The following is a 26,907-nucleotide window of genomic DNA, read 5'->3' as shown; positions in this document are numbered from 1 at the left end:
ATCGAGGGGAACAAAATAGGAAATAATTTCAAGATGATAATAAAGTCTTGTTTTTTAAACTACATGGAAGAAGCGAAAGTTGAAAATCCAACTTTGAGATTTGTTAACCCTGCTTTTCTTTTTTTTCCCCAACGCGGTGTTCATAAACTGCAACTTCTACATCTTTTTGAGAGTAGTGTACCGCCCACTCTCTTTAACGAGATGAACCCAAACAAACTCTCGCGAACACCCCCCCGAAAACTGTGTTACTAGAATAAACTCTGTCCGAGGCAGGAGCAATTTACCGGCACAAATATGCACATGTACTTGGCTAACACAACAAACCGTATACATATATATCCGAAACAGAGTGTGTGTCAATGCAAGTGCATAAAACGATGTAGTTACTTGCCCATTTCACCCTTTCTCTTCTAACTTCAAAACAGGAAGAAAGAGTTATAAATTTCGTTTCTTAAATCTCTTCCACATTTAAGCATACAATACGTCTAAAATACCCCTTAAAAAGTGATAAGGTAACTTAGTTATTCATATTTTTTCTCTCTCTTCGAGCAAAAAATTCATCTTATCATAATTATATCATCGTATTTTATCGCTTTTTGGGTTTATATCAAAAAGTTACACTATCTTCCTGAAGGAAAATTAAAAAAAAAAACTTTTTCCTTTCTTCTTCCTTTGAATAACTATGAGTGGAAAATAGTAGCAAATGCCCAAAAGAATATATTGAAATTGTATTAAAAATAATTGAAATTCTGCGATGAGTTTTATTATTTATGAAAATAATTGAACTCCTAAAAAGAATTTAATTATTTATGAAAATAATTGAATTCCCAAAAAAATTATATGATTTATAAAAATAATTAAATGTTTGCATAGAATTTTATCAATATTTTTGAAAATAATTGAAATTCTGCAATCATTTGTAACTTGTTTCTAAAATTCAATTTTTTTTAGTGATTTTAACTGAAATTCTTTTTAAAATCAATTTTTATTAGAAAATTCTACTAGAATTCAATTATTTAAATACAAAAATAAATTATTTATTGAATAATTAATTGTTTCTTAAAATTCAATTCTAATAAAGATTCGTTATCAACAAATTTTCAAATAATTGAATTCTATCAACGAAGTTTAATCAAATTTGTAAGAGTAATTACAATTTTCGAGAAATTCGATTAAAATTGGATTAAAATTAATTGAAATTCTTCAATGAGTTTTATTTATGCAAATAATTAAACTCCTAAAAAGAATTTTATTATTTATGAAAATAATTGAATTCTTGCGAACAATTTTGTTAGAATTTTTTTAAATAATTGAATATCCAAGAAAAAATGTATTACTTTTAAAAATAATTGAATTCTTGTGATGAATATTGTTATTTATGAAAATAATTGAATTTTGAAAGAATTTTATTTCAATTTTTGAAAATAATTGAATTTTTGACGAAAAAGTTTGCTATTTGTAAAAATAATTGAAATTGTTCAATGAGTTTTATTTACGAAAATAATTGAACTCCGCTAAAAAGAATGTTATTATTTATGAAAATAATTGAATTCCCAAAATGAATATTATGATTTATATAAATAAACAGAATAAATAGTTTGCATAGAATTTTATCAATATTTTTGAAAATAATTAAAATTTTGCCAGGAATTTTATTAAAATTTTAGAAAATAATTGAATTTCAGAGAAGAATTTTATTGCTTGCAAAAAAATTAATTGAAATTTTGACGAGAATTTTATTAAAATTTTAAAAAATAATTGAATTTCTGTGAAGAATTTTATTACTTTTTGAAAATAATTGAAATTCTGCAATCATTTGTAACTTTTTTTTAAAATTCAATTTTTTTTAGTGATTTTAACTGAAATTTATTTTTAAATCAATTTTTTTTAGAAAATTCTACTATATAATTCAATTATTTAAATACAATAATAATAATGAAATTCATTCAAGAAATGTAATTAAAAATGAATTGAAAATAATTATTACACTTTAAGAAATAAATTATATCAAATTTTTTATATAATTGAATTTTTTCGAAGAATTTCATTCAAATTTTTAAAAATAATTGCATTTTTAGCGGAATGAAGTTAAAATTTTATTAAAAATAATTGAAATCCTGCGATGAGTTTTATTATTTATGAAAATAATTGAATAGTCTCTAAGAATTTTATTTAAACATTAAAAAATAATTGGATTCCTAAAAAGCATTTTATTATTTATGAAAATAATTGAATTCTTGCGGACAATTTTGTTAGAATTTTTTTAAATAATTTAATATCCAAGAAAAAAATTTATTACTTTTAAAAATAATAATTGAATTCTTGTGATGAATATTGTTATTTATGAAAATAATTGAATTTTGATAGAATTTTATTTCAATTTTTGAAAATAATTGAATTTTTGACGAAAAATTTTGCTATTTGTAAAAATAATTGAAATTGTTCAATGAGTTTTATTTACGAAAATAATTGAACTCCGCTAAAAAGAATGTTATTATTTATGAAAATAATTGAATTCCCAAAATGAATATTATGATTTATATAAATAAACAGAATAAATAGTTTGCATAGAATTTTATCAATATTTTTGAAAATAATTAAAATTTTGCCAGGAATTTTATTAAAATTTTAGAAAATAATTGAATTTCAGAGAAGAATTTTATTGCTTGCAAAAAAATTAATTGAAATTTTGACGAGAATTTTATTAAAATTTTAAAAAATAATTGAATTTCTGTGAAGAATTTTATTACTTTTTGAAAATAATTGAAATTCTGCAATCATTTGTAACTTTTTTTTAAAATTCAATTTTTTTTAGTGATTTTAACTGAAATTTATTTTTAAATCAATTTTTTTTAGAAAATTCTACTATATAATTCAATTATTTAAATACAATAATAATAATGAAATTCATTCAAGAAATGTAATTAAAAATGAATTGAAAATAATTATTACACTTTAAGAAATAAATTATATCAAATTTTTTATATAATTGAATTTTTTCGAAGAATTTCATTCAAATTTTTAAAAATAATTGCATTTTTAGCGGAATGAAGTTAAAATTTTATTAAAAATAATTGAAATCCTGCGATGAGTTTTATTATTTATGAAAATAATTGAATAGTCTCTAAGAATTTTATTTAAACATTAAAAAATAATTGGATTCCTAAAAAGCATTTTATTATTTATGAAAATAATTGAATTCTTGCGGACAATTTTGTTAGAATTTTTTTAAATAATTTAATATCCAAGAAAAAAATTTATTACTTTTAAAAATAATAATTGAATTCTTGTGATGAATATTGTTATTTATGAAAATAATTGAATTTTGATAGAATTTTATTTCAATTTTTGAAAATAATTGAATTTTTGACGAAAAATTTTGCTATTTGTAAAAATAATTGAAATTGTTCAATGAGTTTTATTTACGAAAATAATTGAACTCCGCTAAAAAGAATGTTATTATTTATGAAAATAATTGAATTCCCAAAATGAATATTATGATTTATATAAATAAACAGAATAAATAGTTTGCATAGAATTTTATCAATATTTTTGAAAATAATTAAAATTTTGCCAGGAATTTTATTAAAATTTTAGAAAATAATTGAATTTCAGAGAAGAATTTTATTGCTTGCAAAAAAATTAATTGAAATTTTGACGAGAATTTTATTAAAATTTTAAAAAATAATTGAATTTCTGTGAAGAATTTTATTACTTTTTGAAAATAATTGAAATTCTGCAATCATTTGTAACTTTTTTTTAAAATTCAATTTTTTTTAGTGATTTTAACTGAAATTTATTTTTAAATCAATTTTTTTTAGAAAATTCTACTATATAATTCAATTATTTAAATACAATAATAATAATGAAATTCATTCAAGAAATGTAATTAAAAATGAATTGAAAATAATTATTACACTTTAAGAAATAAATTATATCAAATTTTTTATATAATTGAATTTTTTCGAAGAATTTCATTCAAATTTTTAAAAATAATTGCATTTTTAGCGGAATGAAGTTAAAATTTTATTAAAAATAATTGAAATCCTGCGATGAGTTTTATTATTTATGAAAATAATTGAATAGTCTCTAAGAATTTTATTTAAACATTAAAAAATAATTGGATTCCTAAAAAGCATTTTATTATTTATGAAAATAATTGAGGCCTTGGATCCAATAACTCGCCCGACGCTCGAAGGCACGCGCTAATACCAGTCGGGTAGCAGTGAGTGGCCCAGAGGCGCTCACTGCTCACTGACTGGCAGTTGCGCGTTCCTCCGAGCGTCGGGCGAGTTATTGGATCCAAGGCCTCAATTGAATTCTTGCGGACAATTTTGTTAGAATTTTTTTAAATAATTTAATATCCAAGAAAAAAATTTATTACTTTTAAAAATAATAATTGAATTCTTGTGATGAATATTGTTATTTATGAAAATAATTGAATTTTGATAGAATTTTATTTCAATTTTTGAAAATAATTGAATTTTTGACGAAAAAGTTTGCTATTTGTAAAAATAATTGAAATTGTTCAATGAGTTTTATTTACGAAAATAATTGAACTCCGCTAAAAAGAATGTTATTATTTATGAAAATAATTGAATTCCCAAAATGAATATTATGATTTATATAAATAAACAGAATAAATAGTTTGCATAGAATTTTATCAATATTTTTGAAAATAATTAAAATTTTGCCAGGAATTTTATTAAAATTTTAGAAAATAATTGAATTTCAGAGAAGAATTTTATTGCTTGCAAAAAAATTAATTGAAATTTTGACGAGAATTTTATTAAAATTTTAAAAAATAATTGAATTTCTGTGAAGAATTTTATTACTTTTTGAAAATAATTGAAATTCTGCAATCATTTGTAACTTTATTTTAAAATTCAATTTTTTTTAGTGATTTTAACTGAAATTTATTTTTAAATCAATTTTTTTTAGAAAATTCTACTATATAATTCAATTATTTAAATACAATAATAATAATGAAATTCATTCAAGAAATGTAATTAAAAATGAATTGAAAATAATTATTACACTTTAAGAAATAAATTATATCAAATTTTTTATATAATTGAATTTTTTCGAAGAATTTCATTCAAATTTTTAAAAATAATTGCATTTTTAGCGGAATGAAGTTAAAATTATATTAAAAATAATTGAAATCCTGCGATGAGTTTTATTATTTATGAAAATAATTGAATAGTCTCTAAGAATTTTATTTAAACATTCAAAAATAATTGAATTCCTAAAAAGCATTTTATTATTTATGAAAATAATTGAATTCTTGCGGACAATTTTGTTAGAATTTTTTTAAATAATTTAATATCCAAGAAAAAAATTTATTACTTTTAAAAATAATAATTGAATTCTTGTGATGAATATTGTTATTTATGAAAATAATTGAATTTTGATAGAATTTTATTTCAATTTTTGAAAATAATTGAATTTTTGGCGTAAAATTTTGCTATTTGTAAAGATAATTGAATTCTTAACGAGATATTCGTTAAAATTTTTAAAAATAATTGAATTTATTCGGAGAATTTTATTATTTTCGAAAATAATTGAATTCTTGTGATGAATATTATTATTTGTACGAAAATAATTGAATTTTGAAAGAATTTTATTTCAATTTTTGAAAATAATTGAATTTTTTGCGAAGAATTTTGCTATTTGTAAAGATAATTGAATTCTTAACGAGATATTCGTTAAAATTTTTAAAAATAATTGAATTTATTCGGAGAATTTTATTATTTTCGAAAATAATTGAATTTTAAAAGAATTTTATTTAAATTTTTGAAAGTAATTGAATTTCTGGACGAAAATTTTGCTTTTTATAAAGATAATTTAATTTTCGTAGAAGAATTTAATTATATTTCTAAAAATAATTGAAATTTTAACGAGAATTTAAAAAAATGTTTGTGCATAATTGAATTTTTGCTAAGAATTTGATTACTTTTGAAAACAATTGAATTTCTGCACTTTGTAATTTCTCTAAAATTCTTCAAATTATATCGTACAATTTACGAACTTTTCGTCCTTTTTGAATAAAATTTACTTTACGGACTTTTACCGACTTGAAGCAAAGTTACTGACTTTTACTGGATTTACGGACCTAGTTCGAGCCCTGAATTTAGTGAAAACACGCGCAAATCGTAAGCAACAAAATTCGGAAATGAACATACCAACGGGGAAAATTGTGTACTCATCCTTTTTTTTCCTTTGCTCTTATCGCTTATCGTTTGCTTCATTTCGACATTGGACGATCGCAAGTTCATACGGCAATTAACGATTGATTGCTTGCAAATTATAGGAAATTTCGTTCTACAGAAGTGAACGCGCATTCGTCTCTAACTATATCAGGGCACTTTGCCCATCCACTCTCTAAATTCTCATATCTCGTCGTCGTGTCCCTCGAACCTTATGTATAGTGAATCAGTTATAGGTATTTAGTGTGCAGTTGAGCAAAACGATAATTTCACTTGCTACACGTTTCAATTGAAAGCATACACGACACTGCTGCCTATATACACATTGGATCGCAAATCGATTTTAACAGTTTTAATTTGATACGCGCAGTCTTTACATAAAGAAAAAAAGCGAACTACTCACGTAGAACAATAATTTATCTTCACTTTATCTATATAGGAAAACTAAATTGTCACTTTAAAAAATCTTCTTCACTTCATATAAAAACAATGAGAAATAATAAGTGTTAAGTGAATTGAATAGTAAATTAAGAATAACTGATACACCATCATGCTTACCAAAACCAAGTATTTTGAACTGCAATCGCCAATTCTCTCACATGTAGCCCAGATACAAAACTTCAGGAACAGCATGAGTCGAAGTCCATCAATCTGCAACCGAAAAAAAGCCATTTAATACTGGGTAGCTCCATGCCTAAAAAATCAAAGTTGTCCCCTACTTCTTCGATTTTGTTGAAACTTCGAAATTTTGAAGTGGAATACATGCCAGTAAAAAACCCTAAATCGATTTCGAAAAATTTTGAAAAATTTTGGATTTACGAGGTTTTTAAAAATTTTTTTGAAATGTTGAAAATGGTATATCTCAAAGGAAAATGAATAAAAATTAATGAAATTTTCAGGGAATGCTTATTGTTTACAGACAATTTAAGAAAATATTTTATAAAAAATTTTTATTTTTTTTTAAACAAATTATTTAAAAAATAATTTTTAAATAAACAATTTTTTGAAAAGTGCCATTTTTTTTTGCTTTTAATAACAATGATTCGATTCCCACTTATTTCACGAGTGTTTTCCAAAAAAAAAATCGATGGAGGGTCTGAAACTTTAGGAGATATTGAATTTTTTGTCCTGGCGCGCAACCGTAAAAAGCGCATTTTCAGGCTATACTGTACATACAAACTAATGTTCAAAATCACCTATAAGTCGTAAATTTTAACCGAATTCAATTTTTCTTTTTGGAGAATGTCAGGCAATAAATTTGTAAGAATACTGTGCATTTTTTAAATTTATATTTGTTTAAACAAATTATTATTATTGTTGTTAATTACTAACTTTTTACATATTGTACCTAGAGAGGTGTATTTTTTCCAATTTTGTAATTTACCGGACCTTACATAAATACAGATGCAGATTTAAAACATAATTATTAATGTTTAAGCAAGATTTAAACAAATTATTATTGTTTATTTCTAATTATTTACGGAATAGTATACTAGAAAGATGCAGTTTTTTCTAATCATGCAAATTTACCAAACTTTTTCAAATTCCGATTTACATTGAAAATAAAATTATAATTTAAACAAAAATAAGAATAAAAAAAAAAAATTAAAAAAAAAAAAAAAATTAAAATAAAAATATTAAAATTATTAATAATAATAATTAATAATAAATAATTAATAATAATAATTAAAAATTAATTAATAATAATAATTAAAAATTAATTAATAATTATTAATTATTAATATTATTAAATATTAAAATTTAAAAATTGTTTAAGTAATATTTGTACTTTTAATTTTAATCTGGGTATGTCCATGTCAAATAAATTAAAGTTGTCCCCTAGTTCTTTGATTTCTATGAAATCAGAAGTTTATTATTATTATAGCTCTGGAATAAAAGCTTAACAAACATAGTTTTTTAAAACAATTATTGTTATAATCATTTTTAGCAACAAAAATTTAATAAATTTTATGAAATATTTTTGACGAAGTAAATAATGATATTGCATACCTACTAACGATAGGATAAGTGTGTTAGTTGTGTTGCGGTTTATTGTTATAAAAATTTTTTATTATCAAAAAATTAATAAATTTTCTTAAATTTATATGACAAATTAAATAATAATATCATTATTTACTTCAGTTAAAACTCATCTGTTTAAAATAATTGTTTATAAGAATTGACTTGGTTAAAAAATTGTTTAAATAATTGTTAATAACAATTAAATTAAATATTAATTGTGTTATTTTGCTTTCCAAAAGTTAATTTTACTTAATTTTGTAAACTCAATAAAGTGTTTTTATTCTCAATGTCTCCGAAAGTATTTAAATTTAAAAGCTTTCAATATAGGCAATTTGTTATTTATTTAATATTTATAATCGTGATTAACAAATAATTATAAAATCGTTTTCACACTTTTCATTATCATGTGTTCTGTAACAATTTTTCGAAGTTTTATAGAAATCAAAGAACTAGGGGACAACTTTGTTTGGTAAATTTGCATGATTAGAAAAAACTGCATCTTTCTAGTATACTATTCCGTAAATAATTAGAAATAAACAATAATAATTTGTTTAAATCTTGCTTAAACATTAATAATTATGTTTTAAATCTGCATCTGTATTTATGTAAGGTCCGGTAAATTACAAAATTGGAAAAAATACACCTCTCTAGGTACAATATGTAAAAAGTTAGTAATTAACAACAATAATAATAATTTGTTTAAACAAATATAAATTTAAAAAATGCACAGTATTCTTACAAATTTATTGCCTGACATTCTCCAAAAAGAAAAATTGAATTCGGTTAAAATTTACGACTTATAGGTGATTTTGAACATTAGTTTGTATGTACAGTATAGCCTGAAAATGCGCTTTTTACGGTTGCGCGCCAGGACAAAAAATTCAATATCTCCTAAAGTTTCAGACCCTCCATCGATTTTTTTTTTGGAAAACACTCGTGAAATAAGTGGGAATCGAATCATTGTTATTAAAAGCAAAAAAAAATGGCACTTTTCAAAAAATTGTTTATTTAAAAATTATTTTTTAAATAATTTGTTTAAAAAAAAATAAAAATTTTTTATAAAATATTTTCTTAAATTGTCTGTAAACAATAAGCATTCCCTGAAAATTTCATTAATTTTTATTCATTTTCCTTTGAGATATACCATTTTCAACATTTCAAAAAAATTTTTAAAAACCTCGTAAATCCAAAATTTTTCAAAATTTTTCGAAATCGATTTAGGGTTTTTTACTGGCATGTATTCCACTTCAAAATTTCGAAGTTTCAACAAAATCGAAGAAGTAGGGGACAACTTTGATTTTTTAGGCATGGAGCTACCCTACTAAAAACAAAATCTTATTGTAAAATTACACTAGAACCTTTGAAATAGTACTAACATGGTTAAGATGATGGCGATGGTTAAGAGAACCAAGAAGCAATAAAGTAAAACTTTTCCATAAACCTCTATAAAAGAAAACACTATCGTATTTTCTAAAAGGTCTTGTATAGATTAAAAAGCAACAAAAATCTTTATCATTAGCCGTGAGGAGATTTGACATGAGAACGGTGTAATTGGAATAGAGATTATTTATATACTAGAATTTCTCAATTATTTCGATATATATAGGAAGTGGATATATTTTATGAGACGTTAAATATGATAGTATCTTAAAAGTTCTTGGAAGGAGAAGAGGGGAAAAGCACATTCTCTATTCTTGTGGTTGGTTATATGCGCGCAACGGTGTGATTACTCGAATATCATGACAAGTGAAGGAGCATAATTGAATATAGTCTTTGTAAAGGATCTTTTGTAAAGATTTTCAACATTGCGTGCGTGATAGTGTTTGCCCACGCACATTTACCAAGCGCGCACCTACGCAATCTTAAACTTAATACAGAGACGCAGCGTTCAGCTGCGTAAAGAGTTGTGTTATACAAGTTCACTGAAGATACTGGGTGATTCTTAATGAAACAAAATAACAGACTCCATGAAGTGCTGCATTCATTGTTCCATTCAGTGCTGCAAGTAGCACACAATTTTATAAAGAAAATTTTTAGATTAAAAGCTCCATGGTTATAGTTTTAGAACCAACTAAAATGTGGTACTGCGTTCGATTAGGTAGCCTATGGTTAACCCAATAATTTTTTTTGGGTTTAGCTAGAAAGTCTGGTTTCATTTAAATAATTCCCTTAGTGAAGGAAATGAATGATGCTATATCGGTTGTCATCAAAATTTCATGCTATCCATTACAATCAAGACAATCTGAATTAAAACTGTTATCATCTAACATAGAAGATAGTAGAAAATCAAGATAATCTGAGTTGAAACTGTTATCTAACATAGAAGATAGTAGAAAATCAAGATAATCTGAATTAAACCTCTGTTATCATCCAACCTACAGGATAGTAGAAAATTGAATGATTCAGATGTTGCTCCAAACAACCTGGATTAATAACTAATGACAACTACCATCCAAAACGGTACAAAAATTTACTGATGCTACAGATTCTATATACTTTGGATTATAACTGATATTTGAAACATTCGTGTCCTGTCTGACAGATCCAAAAAAGTAAATCATAATTGCCAAGCAACCTGGAAATGCAGGAAATTTTATAAACCTTAAAAAATTTTATAAACCTCGAAAAGTCAGGAAAATTTGATCGGAATCCTGAAAAATTGTTCTTTTTCTAAAAACTCCGACTAAAGTTAGGGGCCGTTCATAAACTACGTCACACTATTTTGCATAATTTTTCCACCCCCCCCCCTCCCCACGTCACAAATTTTTACATGCTTTGGCGCCATTTTTTCTACAGAACGGCACAAAAAATTAATTCACCCCCCCCCCCCTCTCTAAGGCGTGACGTAGTTTATGAACGGCCCCTTATTATGATTATTCTTAAAATATCATTAATTTTTAGAATTCATAAAAAATTTTGAATTTTGATATTTTTTATGTTAAAACTACATAAAATACAATTTTAATCAAATTCAATAAATTACATATTATGAATAAAAATAAATTTAAATATAAATTTTAGTTAAAAACACAAAAATAATTAAATTTTTTTACAAAAGTTAGAAACAATAGCAGAAGTTCAATTATTTTCAAAAATAATAAACTTCTTCACAAAAATTCAATTATTTTCAAAAATTTCAATTACCCAAAAATATTCCTCAATTTCATGATTTTCAATATTAATTATTTTATTTATTTTCATAAATATAATAAAAATTCCACTGGAATTCAATTATTTACAATTTTTTTTTATAAATTTCTTCGCAATAATTCAATTGAAGGGCTACATAAAATAAGGGGACGAACGCGAGACTTGGAAGGGATAGTACCAGTCGGGTAGCAGGACAAGCCTTGAGCCGCTCGCTGCTACCTGACTGATATTATCCCTTTCAACCACGCGTTCGTCCCCTTATTTTATGTAGCCCTTCAATTATTTCCATAAATAATAAAATTCTTTTGAGAAATTTCATTATTTTCACAAATAATAAAATTATTTTTAGGAAATCAATTATTTTCATAAATAATTCAATTGTTTACATAAATAATTCTTTGAAAGAATTCAATTATGTTGATAAATAACAAAATTATTCCCGAAAATTCAATTATTTTTTAAAGTAAAAAATTCTTCTTAGAAATTCAATTATTTTGATGCATTTTAATAAAATTCTTTGCAAAATTCAATTATTTTCATAAATAACAGTATTTATTACAAGAATTCATTTATTTTTAAAAGTAAAAAATTTTATCATGAAAATTCAATTTTTTAAAAAAATTCTAACAAAATTGTTCACAAGAATACAATTATTCCATAAATAATAAAATGTTTTTTAAGAATTTAATTATTATTGAAAGTTTTAATAAAATTCTTAGAGACTATTCAATTATTTTCATAAATAATAAAACTCATCGCAGGATTTCAATTATTTTTAATATATTTTAAAATTAATTCCGTTAAAAACGCAATTCTTCTTAAAAACTTGAATAAAATTTTTCGAAAAATTCAAATATTTAAACAAATTTGATATAATTTGTTTCTTAGAGTGTAATAATTATTTTCAATTCATTTTCAATTATATTTCTTGAATGAATTTAATTATTATCAAAAATTGTAATGCAACTCTTCTTAAAAATTGAATTTTTAAAAAAAATCTTGATAAAGTTCTTTATAAGAACTCAAATTTAAGAAATATTCAATTATTCAATAAATTATTTATTTTTGTATTTAAATAATTGAATTCTAGTAGAATTTTCTAATAAAAATTGATTTTCATTTCATAAAAATGAATTTCAGTTAAAATTTTAGATAATGGAATATTAAAAGCAATATAACGTGAATTTTTAAAAAATAATTGAATTTTGAAATTGATTTTTTTGTCAAAGTTTAATATTGAATATTTTGAAAATGTTTTGAAGTTTTTATTTTCTAATATTTATTGATTTGAAGAATTTACGAATAATTGAAATTTCATAAAATTGAATATTGTAGAGAAATAGATTTGAAAATTGTCAAAGAACTTTTTCGAAAATTATTAAAAATTAATATAGATAATCGATTTAAAGAAGAATTTTAGTTCAAAATTCTTGTAAATATAATAATTGAATTGTAAATGATTTTATCACTCGGTCATCTTTATAATTATTATAAAACAAGAAGAAGTAGATCACTCCGAGTTGAAGACTCGGAGTGATCCAATTCTTCTTGTTTTTTAATAATATTCTTTTAGGTTATTAAATTTCAAAAGGTTTGAATGTGAAATTTTTGAAAATTTTAATTCCCATGGAAAAATAATGGATATAATAATTGATGTTTTCGATTAATTTTTAATTACAGAAATTCTTAAATAAATATATGTAATAGATTTAATCTGCTACCATTCAATTACTTTCAAAATTTACTAATGCTAAAGATAATCATCCATACAATCTGGATTGTAACTGACACTATTTACCACCAAAAATGGTCCACTTTGCTGATACTAAAAAACCATCCAAAGTAGTAAAAAAAAATTGTCTGATGCTACACCGTCTAAACTATTATTAAATACTTTCACAACTTACTATTGCTAAAGATAATTCTGCATACAATCTGGATTGTAACTGACACTATTTACCTCCAAAAATGGTCCACTTTGCTGATACTACCGATAAGCATCCAAAGTGGTAAAAAAAAGTGGTTGATGCCACCATCTAAATCATACTTATTGTAATAATTTTAATTGTTCAAAAAAAACCTTTATTCAAAACTAGAAGTCCTGGTAGTTATGCCTGTTAAGGCACTGAAGGACCATGTCCATTGAACATTGATCTGTTATTCAAGAACACACAGTATATATTCACAATGGTGTAGATCCACCCCCGTAGCTTTTGTTCGGCATACGATAATTGTCCACGAGCCTATCAGGACCATTATGAAATGATATTGGTACTGGGCATAACACTACCACACCTTACTCCCATTGTAAATCAATCCACGGTCACGATAAACAATTTAAGCAAACCCAAACTGTATCATTACGTACAATTTTTTTACCCATGCTTCTAATGGCAACAATCCTTTCGCTTATAGGTTCAACTTTAAATTTAATTGAGAGATGAGATATTATCAAGTTTAAATTCTTATAAATATTCTTCTTTTTCTTCAAAGGAACAATACGAAGTACGTTATGCTTTATGTTTCCCCGGGCAAGTTCAAGTGGTAATGAGATTGTAAATATCCAGTAATCATCAGACTAGTCTCTAAAATAGTATCATGTGACGACAACAAACCATAGTCACTCGTCATCATAGCTCAAAGTTGCGGCAGATTTATATTCGCCTCTCTTTCGTCATGCCTCTGCATAGTGTTGAAAATTACACAGCTATAAAATTCTTTGAATAAGACGGAACCAATCGCAATGCCCACGTCTGACATTTTCTGCGCAAGATGCACGTGAAACAATTTAGAGAGAAAATAAAACGAAACCTAATAATTCCACTCTCAATATATATATTATGCGTTATAACGCATAGAAAAGATTTTCAAAGGATCAACACTAAAAAGAAACATCTTAAAATTGGTTTCAACATCAATTTGAAAATTGGCTCAAAATCTGTCCAAAAAGAAGCTAAAAAATAATCCTAGATCGAAAATGAATTTTTTGGCATTATTACCATTATCTAATCGTTTTTTCCACAAACAAAACATTGGATCAATAAAATTTAGCTCAAACTTAAAAATTTCCCTCTTAAGATCACAGAGCCTGAAACTCCTTCATGAAGGATAGTTCAAAACTATTTGAAGGTGTATAACATTGGATAACATTGTGTATACATTGGATCAATAAAATTTAGCTCAAACTTAAAAATTTCCCTCTTAAGATCACAGAGCCTGAAACTCCTTCATGAAGGATAGTTCAAAACTATTTGAAGGTGTATAAATATATATGCAATTTCTAGAGAGTCAAGATGCAGTCAAGATGCAGTAACTTGGCAGTAACATTCAAGAGTCAAAGGGCTGACAGCAACTTGCATAAGTAATATCTTTTATATTCCGATCAGAGTTGAAATAATTTTACCGTATACATTAATTTACCGCAGACAAAAAGTAACGAAAAAGAAAAAATTATTAGAAACATGGAAAACTTTGACAGGTGCATAGTTCAGAAGCGTCGTATTATCACTTTTTATGACTAATAATACATACAATATTACATAAATTTGCTCTCTAATGACTTCAGGAAATAATAATTTTTTATCAACTCTACATGCGATTTTAAAGTATAAACAAAATGTCAAAAAATGAAAATTCATTTTGCATTTTGTAAAAATCTTCTTTTTCTTTTATAAAAACTATTTACGATTTTATTGCCATTCCTACATGTTTTTTGCAAATTTTAAAAATCATTATTTGAATTTCGATGAAAATTCCAAAAATAATTATTAACCGAAAAATTAATAAATTTTTGTTAAAATTACTTTTTTTGGATTGCAATTTCATAAATAGTGTAGATGAAATGAGGGAGCCACTTTACGACCATCTGCAGAATTCTGCAAGTCGATAATCTCACCTCTAGTTACAGAAAACCTTAATAGATGTCTTTGTTACAAATTTAAAATTAAAACAAAAAAAAAAACTTACATGAAAATAATGAAAATTTTACACTAAAATCAATTTCTCTTTATTTTAAAAACGAAAAACAAATTTTTCCTATTTTTATACTTTGTAAAAAATAAAATGCTAATTTTAACATTAATTCATAATTTTTAAAATTAACATTTAAAATTAAAACTAATTTTTAAATCCTTTAAAAGAAATGTCGAAAAATTGTTCTCCAACTTTTTCTGACATTAAAAAGAAAATATGAGAAAATATGACAAAAATACGATCAAATATTCACTGTCTAAAAATTTTGATGAGTAAAAATAGTAAAATTATAACTAAAAAATTACGAAATTAACAGATCGTAAAAAGCGAGACAATTAATTGTTTATCTATAATATATTCGCAAAGTGGAAACATACAAGATACTCGGGTATTCCCCAGCTCTCCCACCCCTCTCTTTCTCTCTTTTTTTTCTATCAAACGAAAACGACAAGCTTTATCCTGTAAACGTCACTCTTTCACCAAGTTAAATAATATTATTTAATCTTTTTTCAGTTAGCAGTGTTGACAGAAAATCTGTTCTTTCCCTTTAACAACAATTTACAAATTATCAAAATCAAATACTAATGAAACAAAATCTAATTTAATATTTTAATTATACGTAATATGAAATAAATTAATAAAAAAAAAAAAAAAAAAAAAAAAAAAACCAATTAATAAAAAAGATAATTTAATAATGATAACTGACATAATAGGACAGTGTCGAATTTGCAATCAAAAGCACTTTCTTCATGTAAGTGAAACATCAGAACATAAGGAGGAAAATTTAAAAATTTCTGTAAGTAGAATAAGAAAAATATTTTGATTTGAATTTGAAAGATTTTCAAAATCCAATTATTTTTTAAAAATTCACGCTCTATAATGCTTTTAATATTCAATTATTATCTCAAATTTTAACCAAAATTCATTTCTAAATAAATTTTTATTCAAAAATTCTACGAGAATTCAATTATTTAAATACAAAAATAAATAATTTACTCATGAATTGAATGTTTAAAATTTAATTTTTACGAAAAATGTTATTAACAACTTTTTTAAAATATTTAATTTCTTTTAAGGAATTTAATTAAAATTTAACTGAAATTTTTTGAGGAATTTTATTAAAACTTTTAAAAATAATTGAATCCCTGCGAGAAGAATTTAAATAATAATTTATGAAAATAATTGAATTCATGCGAAGAATTTTGATATTTATCGCAAAATAATTGAATTTTGGAAAAAGAATTTTATTAAAATTCCTTAAAATAATTGATTTTATAGTTAGTATTTTGTTGATTATCAAGATAATTGAATTTTATTTGCAGAATTACTTAAAAAATTTTATGAAAATAATTGATTTTCTGCGATGAATTAAAAGTCATTTATGAAAATATTTGAATTATTGCAACGAATTTTATTATTTTATTGAATAATTGAATGTTTCTTAAAATTGAATTCTTTCTTCAAGTTTTAATAAAATTTTTAAGAATAATTGAATTTTTGGCGAAAAATTGTGCTATTTGTAAAGATAATTGAATTCTTAACGCGAGATATTCGTTAAAAATTTTAAAAATAATTAAATTTATTCCAAGAATTTTATTATTTTCGAAAATAATTGAATTCTTGTGATGAATATTGTTAATTCGTTATCAACAAATTTTCAAATAATTGAATTCTATCAACGAAGTTTAATCAAATTTGTAAGAGTAATTACAATTTTCGAGAAATTCGATTAAAATTGTATTAAAAATAATTGAAATTCTTCAATGAGTTTTATTTATGAAAATAATTGAACTCCTAAAAAGAATTTTATTATTTATGAAAATAATTGAATTCTTGCGAACAATTTTGTTAGAATTTTTTTAAATAATTGAATATCCAAGAAAAAATGTATTACTTTTAAAAATAATTGAATTCTTGTGATGAATATTGTTAATTCGTTATCAACAAATTTTCAAATAATTGAATTCTATCAACGAAGTTTAATCAAATTTGTAAGAGTAATTACAATTTTCGAGAAATTCGATTAAAATTGTATTAAAAATAATTGAAATTCTTCAATGAGTTTTATTTATGAAAATAATTGAACTCCTAAAAAGAATTTTATTATTTATGAAAATAATTGAATTCTTGCGAACAATTTTGTTAGAATTTTTTTAAATAATTGAATATCCAAGAAAAAATGTATTACTTTTAAAAATAATTGAATTCTTGTGATGAATATTGTTATTTATGAAAATAATAGAATTTTGAAAGAATTTTATTTAAATTTTTGAAAATAATTTAATTTTTGACGAAAAATTTTGCTATTTGTAAAAATAATTGAAATTGTTCAATGAGTTTTATTTACGAAAATAATTGAACTCCGCTAAAAAGAATGTTATTATTTATGAAAATAATTGAATTCCCAAAATGCATATTATGATTTATATAAATAAACAGAATAAATAGTTTGCATAGAATTTTATCAATATTTTTGAAAATAATTAAAATTTTGCCAGGAATGTTATTGAAATTTTAGAAAATAATTGAATTTCAGAGAAGAATTTTATTGCTTGCAAAAAAATTAATTGAAATTTTGACGAGAATTTTATTAAAATTTTAAAAAATAATTGAATTTCTGTGAAGAATTTTATTACTTTTTGAAAATAATTGAAATTCTGCAATCATTTGTAACTTTTTTTTAAAATTCAATTTTTTTTAGTGATTTTAACTGAAATTTATTTTTAAATCAATTTTTATTAGAAAATTCTACTATAATTCAATTATTTAAATACAAAAATTATAATTAAATTCATTCAAGAAATGTAATTAAAAATGAATTGAAAATAATTATTGCACTTTAAGAAATAAATTATATCAAATTTTTTATATAATTGAATTTTTTCGAAGAATTTTATTCAAATTTTTAAAAATAATTGCATTTTTAGTTGAATGAAGTTAAAATTATATTTAAAATAATTGAAATCCTGCTATGAGTTTTATTATTTATGAAAATAATTGAATAGTCTCTAAGAATTTTATTAAAACATTAAAAAATAATTGAATTCCTTAACAGCATTTTATTATTTATGAAAATAATTGAATTCTTGCGAACAATTTTGTTAGAATTTTTTTAAATAATTGAATATCCAAGCAAAAAATTTATTACTTTTAAAAACAATAGAATTCTTGTGATGAATATTGTTGTTTATGAAAATAATTGAATTTTGAAAGAATTTTATTTCAATTTTTGAAAATAATTGAATTTTTGCCGAAAATGTTTGCAATTTGTAAAGATAATTGAATTCTTGACGAGATATTCGTTAAAATTTTTAAAAATAATTGAATTTCTTCGGAGAATTTAATTATTTTTGAAAATAATTGAATTCTTGTGATGAATATTCGTTATTTATGAAAATAATTGAATTTTGGAAAAGAATTTTTTAAAAATTCCTAAAAATAATTGAATTTCTGTGAAGAAGTTTGTTATTTATTAAGAGAATTAAAAACTTTTGAAATTATTAAATAATTTTTAAAAATTAATTCTTGTGAAAAAATTCATTCTCGCTTTTAAAGACTAATTGCAATTCTTTAAGTAATTTTTTTTTCAAAATACACACAAAAAATTCTACCTCCAGTATAAAAACAATTGATGCTCATTATAATAGACAAACTCACAAGGAGAAATTCTGCCGACAAAATTTTCCCATACCCTCACCCTTGACATTTCATATTAGTTAAGTTTTATTGTATGGCAAAATATTAAAAAAAAAGGGGGAAAAAATGAAAAAGATTTATCTTCAATTAACTATTGCTTTAGGCCATCTAAAATCTACAGAGCTAATTTTCTACAGCTTGCGTAGGTAATACATTCAAGTCGCAAGTATCAAGTAGATACATGCAACAGGTGCACGAACGCAGGATAATATAGTATAATGAAGTACCTAAAGGAAATTAAGTGCATAATTAGAATTATGGGCTTGTAATAAAATATTGCTTTAAAAGATTAATTTTCCTCAATGCATCACATTCTTCTATATATTATAATAAATTTTCTTAATGAGAAGAAGAAAAAATTCTCAATCTATTATAATTACCTATTATATTGCATATTTTCTATTATATTCTATTCTATTTTATTCAATTCTGTTTTATTCTACTATTGATTGTTAATTTGATATCATTTTAATTGTTTCAGCAGGTATACAACACAATATGCAATTCGTGTATGGCAAAAGTTGGATTTCTCCCCTTGAAACAATTAATTTCCAATATTTCTAAGAAGAACAATTTTCTAATCTTCCCTGAAAAAAGAAAAATTATTCTCGTCGATGCCTCAACAAATACGGAAACAAATATCGACGATGAAAATCAAAAATCAACTTTAGCAAATGTGTAAGTTTTTCAAATAATAAAAAAACTTTTTTTCAGGGTTGTCACAAAAAAATAATTTTCTTTTTCCCTGACTTTTCCCTGATTACCAGAATTTTTCCTGACTGATTTTGACTTTTTCCCTGAAAAATAGTTGAAATTTATCGAAAACTTTTGCTATTTATTTATAAAGATAATTGAAATGTCAATCTCCTAAAAAGAATTTTATTATTTATAAAAATAATTCAATTCCCAAAAAGAATTTTATGATTTTTAAAAGTAATTAAATGTTTGCATAGAATTTTATCAATATTTTTGAAAATAATTGAATTTCAGAGAAGAATGTTATTGCTTGCAAAAAAAATAATTGAAATTTTGACGAGAATTTTATTAAAATTTTAAAAAATAATTGAATTTCTGCGAAGACTTTTATTACTTTTTGAAAATACATAATTGAAATTCTGCAATCATTTGTAACTTTTTTCTAAAATTCAATTTTTTTATTGATTTTAACTGAAATTCATTTTTAAATCAATTTTTATTAGAAAATTCTACTAGAATTCAATTATTTAAATACAAAAATAAATGATTTATTGAATAATTAATTGTTTCTTAAAATTCAATTCTAATAAAGATTCGTTATCAACAAATTTTCAAATAATTGAATTCTATCAACGAATTTTATTAAAATTTTTAAGAATAATTACAATTTTCGAGAAATTCGATTAAAATTGTATTAAAAATAATTGAAATTCTTCAATGAGTTTTATTATTTGTTCAAAATAATTGAATCCGTAAGAAGAATTTTATTACTTTTGAACAATATTTAATTTTTGCGAAGAATATTATTACTCTTGAAAATAATTGAATTTCTGCAATAATAAAAACTAGTTATGAAAACTATAATGATGAATCCTGCAAATTTAATTTTTTCCAGAACTATAATAAAAATCCCTGACTTTTGCCTGATTTCTCTGACTTGTGGCAACCCTGTTTTTGTTAATTTCAATAATATAATAAACATAAATAGTAATAATATAATAAATACCTCAACTTTGTTAATTTATAACTTATTTTCTTTGATACCGCAAATTCACAATTTTTTTTACTTTCAGATCGAAAAAAGAGGAAAACAATAAAAAACTCCCAACTATTAATAATTATTGTGTGGGAAAAACCGAACGTTCGTTAAATTGCGAATTTTGTAAGAAAGAATTTACACACACAGGCGATTTAAATAAACACAGAAGAAAACATACGGGGGAAAAACCTTATGATTGTTCAATTTGTAAAAGAAAATTTTCCCACGCATCTAATTTAGTGAGACATCAACGAATTCATTCGGGAGAAAAACCTTTTTCTTGTCCATTAAAATGTGGCAGAAATTTTACCAGGAAAGATAAACTTTCTGAACATGTTTCGAAATATCATTCGAGTACGAAAATAAAGCATTAAAAATAGAGAAGAAAGAGTAAAATATTAATTAATAAAAAAACAAAATCAATAATTATCGTATAATTTTAATTATACTTTGGTTGCCACAGAAAATTAATTAATTTCTTTTTTTCTTAACCCAAAACTATTTTCTCTTGCATTTATTTAAAAAATTTCTTTAAATTTTAATTTTCTTTCATTCTTTTGGAAAATTTTATTAAAATGGTAGATATTGAAAATTTTGAAAATCATTGAATTGAGGTTATATTATTTATACGAAAATATTTCGGAAAAAAAATTCAAAAATGGTTAAATAAACATTAGAGAAAAATTGCAATAAAAATATTGTACGAAATTAATCAAAATTACTTACAAACGACATCATTTGCGTTAAACACGTGGAAATTCTGACAGGCGAACAATTATATCCTCCTTACAATATAAATCTCCAAGAAAAATTCATCGATTGAACATCATTTTTCTGAAAGAAGACAAAAACACAATTAATAAGCAATTTTTTTCACAAAATGTTACAAATCAAAGCCACGTGCCAAATATATTAATAACATTAATAACAAAAATGTAAAAACTGTCTTTAACAGTTGAAAATTTGCCGCACGCACTTTTAGAATATTTCCATTGTCTTAAATCTTTTTACCCCTTTTCATTTGAAGACCATATTAAAGACAAGTTTTCTGCAAATTTTACAATTGTAGAAGATAGAAATAAACAATTTTTATAATTTATAATTCAAAAAGTTCTACTTTCACTACGTAAATAATCATTTTTTGAACGTATTGGATTGGCAGTGACAGTTTGTCTTTTGGCCACCTACCAAATAAAAATGGCGGCTGGATAAAGTAGAGTACCTGTCTCTGCATTACCGACACTAGATAATAAAAAAAAATAAATCTCTACATTGCCAATAGAACTTATTTCATTTTCGTTCCTATTTTTTCCGCAGCGCTTGTGGCGGTAGTGTTAATCAATTCCCGTTTTTTTATGCATTTTGTATTTAAATAAATACACACTGTAAATTAAAAAAAAAATAATTACAAGAAACTGGACTCAAAATTATTATCAATAGACATTAAAATCAAATTAAGTAATTTGAATTATTCCTAAAGTTTTTAACGTTTTCAACGTAAAAGTTTTTCAAAAAGTGAGGTTATAACACTTTCTTGTTTAGTTTAGTATTAGTTACATTAATTAAACCATTAAATAACTGTGTTTTTAATATCAGTATTGCATGTTTACAATGTAATGTTTACTATTAGTTACATTAATTAAACCATTAAATAACTGTGTTTTTAATATCAGTATTGCATGTTTACAATGTAATCTATCTATAATTCAAAGAAAATATTATTCTACTTTTCAGGAAATTTAAGAATTCTTTATAATTGAAGCTCCACTTTTAATGGTAAAGACAAAAACGAAATCGTGTTTTTGACACATTACAAAATAGAAAATAGATCTCAGAGAAATAAGACTTTTACGTTAATTTGAAAATTCAATAATGTCGTTAAAAAGAGCTGGTTCCGTAAAAACATTGAAGAACTTAAAACGCACCAGAAATGAGGATTCATGGGAAAGAAATCGAGTCAAAACAGCTCGGAATTTGGTAAATTTTCAAATAATTATTATCAAATTAAAAATTCAATTTCTAGGTAAATAATTAATTAATTTAAACAGAAAAAATTGCTTTTTAGAACAATATTTTTTTCTGGAATTAAAATTACAAACACAGAGTGGCCCCATGTCAGGAAAACAACATTTGTTGTTGTTCAGAGAAATCATGTTCATAATTATAATTAAAATTCCTCAAAAATTTGATTATTTTTTTTATATTCTTTAAAAACTCAATTATTTTTAAAAAGAATTTATCTAATTTCAATTATTTTTAAAAAGATTTTATCAAATTTCAATTATTTTTCAAAGATTTTATCAAATTTCAATTATTTCTCGAATATTTTACAAAAAATTTCAATTATTTTTTAAAAGATTTTACTAAATTTAAAGTATTTTTTAAAAGATTTGACCAAATTTCAATTATTTTTCAAAGATTATATCGAATTTCAATTATTTCTCGAAGATTTGACTAAATTTCAATTATTTTTTAAAAGATTTTACCAAATTTCAATTATTTTTTAAAAGATTTTATCAAATTTCAATTATTCTTCAAAGATTCTAAGAAAAATTTCAATTATTTCTTGAAGATTTTACTAAGTTTCAATTATTTTTTTTAAGATTTCAACAAATTTTAATTATTTTTCAAAGATTTTACTAAATTTCAATTATTTCTCGAAGATTTTACTGAATTTCAATTATTTTTTAAAAAGTTTTTACTAAATTTCAATTATTCTTTAAATGGTTTGATCAAATTTCAATTATTTTTTAAAAGATTTTATCAAATTTCAATTATTCTTCAAAAATTTTAAGAAAAATTTCAATTATTTCTCGAAGATTTTACTAAGTTTCAATTATTTTTTTTAAGATTTCAACAAATTTCAATTATTTTTCAAAGATTTTACTAAATTTCAATTATTTCTCGAAGATTTTACTGAATTTCAATTATTTTTTAAAAAGTTTTTACTAAATTTCAATTATTCTTTAAATGGTTTGATCAAATTTCAATTATTTTTTAAAAGATTTTACCAAGTTTCAATTATTTGGAAATTTTTCAACTGTAAATAATTAATTAAAAATCTTTATTTTTCAAAAATTATTTTAAAATATTAAAAAAAAAGTTAATTGTAAGAATTTCTTTATTGTAATTATTCGGAAATATTATTCCTTAATAACTTAAGAAAAAACATGGACAGTTACCTACAATTCTTATAAAAAATTGAGTTTTTGTATTTGAATAATTGAATTCTAGAAGAACTTTCGAAAAAATAATTAAAATAATTGATTTAGTGATGAAGTTTAGTTAAAAATTGTAGGAAATAATTGAATTCATGAAGAGTTATAATTGTAATTTTTAAAATTTATTAAATTTTTATAAATTTTATTCAATTTCGGTAAATTTTAATATTTTCCTGTAAAAAGAATTTTGTCACGGAAAATATTTTAACGTCAGTAAATATTGTCAGGGAAATTGATAAACCGAAATTTCTGACTACCCTGAAAAAGTATTTTAATCATAGAATTTTGTTTTAGTTTCCTTTTTTTATAAATTTCCAGCTTTTTCTTTTTTTTTCTCTCTAGTTTATCGATAAATATCAGTTTTCTCGAAATTTAAAAATAATTTTTTCAGGGACAAGCGTACACATCAAAATCGGGTGCAAGTGTTCCGGAAAAGAAATTTGTCCCCGTCGAGGATGCGTGCTGTAAAAAGGAATGTTTTCGTTTTGTCGACGGTGACAGTCAACGTGCATTGTTTGAAGTATTTTGGCAAAGCGGCGACTATGTCACGCAAAATACAATTATTGCCACTGGATTAATGAAGAAAAAACGTCAAGACCCACTAACAACGGACACAAAACGTGACGATTGGAATTATTATTTCAATCATCCACTCTACGATGAGCGTGTTGCCGTTTGTCGTAAATTTCTCCTCAATTTATTGAATCTCAGTCAGGGAAGATTTTACACCGTTCAACAAAAAATGATTGCCGGCGAGATATTAACTGACAAACGTGGAAAACATAAAAAGCACGTTGTCAAATTAACCGATATGGTGAAAGATTTAATTCTCAAACATTGCGAGAGTATGCCACATTCTTCCGTTTGTTATAAGAACGGTGAGGTTAAATTAAATTATTTCAACAGTGCCGAATTAAATTTAAAACGATTGTACGAATCATTTCTCGATTATTATGCGGCAATAACGGAGGAAGCTGAAATTCCTCTCAATTTAAGTACCTACAGTTATTATTTCAATCACAATATTAATTATACTTTTAGATCAGCAATCAAAACGGAACATGCCGTTTAAAAGTTAGTAATCTAGCGTCACTTTTTTATAAAATATTTTTTTGTAAACAAAATTTTCTTCTTATAATGAAAATGTACTTTCAAATTTTCTTCTTTGTGTAAAAAAAAACGTTCAGTTCAAACTAATATATTGTAAAATTAATATGACAAGCAAATAAATTATCTCCTTCATAAATTTTAATTTCTCAATAATTTTCCCATTCATTAATTGTATTTACATGAAAATATGAAAGTTTGTCAAATTGAAAATGAAAATGAGTCAAATTTATGAATGTTACAAATTTTTAAATATTACAATTATTAACCCTACCTGAATTCAATTATTTTATACAATTTTCAACTAAACTTCATCTCTAAATCAATTATTTTAATTATTTTTTCGAAAGTTCTTCTAGAATTCAATTATTCAAATACAAAAACTCAATTTTTTATAAGAATTGTAGGTAACTGTCCATGTTTTTATCTTAAGTTATTAAGGAATAATATATTTTCGAAAAATTATAATAAAGAAATTTTTACAATTTATTTTTTTTTAAATATTCTAAACTAATTTTTAAAAGATAAAATTTTTAAATTAATTATTTACAATTAAATAATTTCCTAATAATTGAAATTTGGTAAATTCTTTTAAAAATAATTGAATGGAAAAAAAGTCGAAATAGTCGTTTATTTAATTCAGTGCAGACAAAAAAATTTTATTTTGTATTTCCCTGATTTGTAAATTCAATTAATCAAAACTTTACTAATTTTGCCAAATAAATATTTAAATACATACTTCTTTTTTCTTTTTTCACGGAAATTAAAATTTAAAATATTTCAATTATTTTTCGAAGTTTTAATCAAATTTCAATTATTTCTCGAAAATTGTACCAAATTTAAATTATTTTTTAAAAAATTTTATCAAATTTCAATTATTTCTCGAAAATTTTACCAAATTTGAATTATTTTTTAAAAGATTTTATCAAATTTCAATTATTTTTCAAAGATTTTATCAAATGTCAATTATTATTTTTAAAAGATTTTATCAAATTCCAATTATTTTTCAAAGATTTTACCAAATTTCAATTATTTCGGGAAGATTTTTAATCAAGTTTCAATTATTTCTCGAAAATTTTACCAAATTTCAACTATTTTTTTAAAGATTTTATCAAATTTCAATTATTTTTAAAAGATTTTATCAATTTTCAATTATTTCTCGAAGATTTTACCAAATTTCAATTATTTTTTAAAAGATTATGATAAAACAATTCCAAGAATTAGTTTTTAAAAATATTTTAATGTAATTTTTCGAAAATAATTGAATTTCTTAATAGAATTTCTCTATAATTTAAAAAAAAACTAATTAATTTTTTTAAGAATTTTAATTAAAAATTTTTGAACATGATTTTTTTTCTCTCTCTTATTTCTTTTTACACGGGAAATTAAATTAAAAATATTACAAGTTCTGAAATTTAATAATTTACTCGAAAGTTCTTCAAGAATTTAATTATTTAAATACAAAAATTAAATTTTTTATAATTGAAATTGTCCATTTTCCTTTTTAAAGATAGTAAGGTAGAATATTTTCAAAAATTTTAATAAAGAAATTCTTAAAATTAATTTTTTTTAAATATTTCTAATTAATTTCTGAAAGACAATAGACAAAATTAAAATTTAGTAAAATGTTTTAAAAAATAATTGAAATTTGGTAAAATCTTTGAAAAATAATTGAAATTTAATAAAATCTTTCAAAAAATAATTGAGTTTTTAAATAATATAATAAAAAATCAATTTTTTGATGAATTTTAATTTAAAAATTTTTAACATGATTTTTTTCTTCTCCAAAATGTTA

General features: G+C 22.7%; 2 protein-coding genes across 7 annotated transcripts in view; both read left to right on the top strand.

The window, feature by feature from the left end:
- The window catches only part of LOC122506500 (zinc finger protein 181-like), a 155,485-nt gene extending 134,215 nt beyond the window's left edge, over positions 1 to 21,270 (top strand). Inside the window, exons 1-4 of one of the 4 annotated variants that reach the window (XM_043618724.1) lie at positions 14,466 to 14,742; positions 15,867 to 16,149; positions 19,534 to 19,727; positions 20,819 to 21,270. In XM_043618724.1, coding sequence (XP_043474659.1) covers positions 16,048 to 16,149; positions 19,534 to 19,727; positions 20,819 to 21,158 — 636 coding nt within the window. In that variant the 5' untranslated portion in view covers positions 14,466 to 14,742; positions 15,867 to 16,047 and the 3' untranslated portion in view covers positions 21,159 to 21,270. Of the gene's footprint in view, positions 1 to 14,465; positions 14,743 to 15,866; positions 16,150 to 19,530; positions 19,728 to 20,818 lie in introns of those variants that run through there. The other 3 variants (XM_043618722.1, XM_043618725.1, XM_043618726.1) reach the window with 3 other exon arrangements.
- Positions 21,271 to 22,113: 843 nt separating this feature from the next.
- LOC122506496 lies at positions 22,114 to 25,251 on the top strand. Of its 3 annotated transcripts, none has more exons than XM_043618719.1 (3): positions 22,114 to 22,304; positions 22,519 to 22,761; positions 24,397 to 25,251. In XM_043618719.1, the coding sequence occupies exons 2-3, from the start codon at positions 22,657 to 22,659 to the stop codon at positions 25,075 to 25,077; spliced, it is 786 nt and encodes a 261-aa protein (XP_043474654.1). In that variant the 5' UTR covers positions 22,114 to 22,304; positions 22,519 to 22,656; the 3' UTR covers positions 25,078 to 25,251. The 3 variants fall into 3 exon arrangements, with proteins under 3 accessions (XP_043474654.1, XP_043474652.1, XP_043474653.1); XM_043618717.1 differs by having other exon boundaries at positions 22,142 to 22,299; XM_043618718.1 differs by having other exon boundaries at positions 22,295 to 22,397.
- Positions 25,252 to 26,907: the final 1,656 nt, after the last annotated feature.

Source organism: Leptopilina heterotoma, unplaced genomic scaffold (assembly GCF_015476425.1).
Source record: "Leptopilina heterotoma isolate Lh14 unplaced genomic scaffold, ASM1547642v1 Lhet_42, whole genome shotgun sequence".
NCBI classification, from domain to species: domain Eukaryota; kingdom Metazoa; phylum Arthropoda; class Insecta; order Hymenoptera; family Figitidae; genus Leptopilina; species Leptopilina heterotoma.
This window is presented reverse-complemented; position numbering and strand designations above follow the sequence as displayed.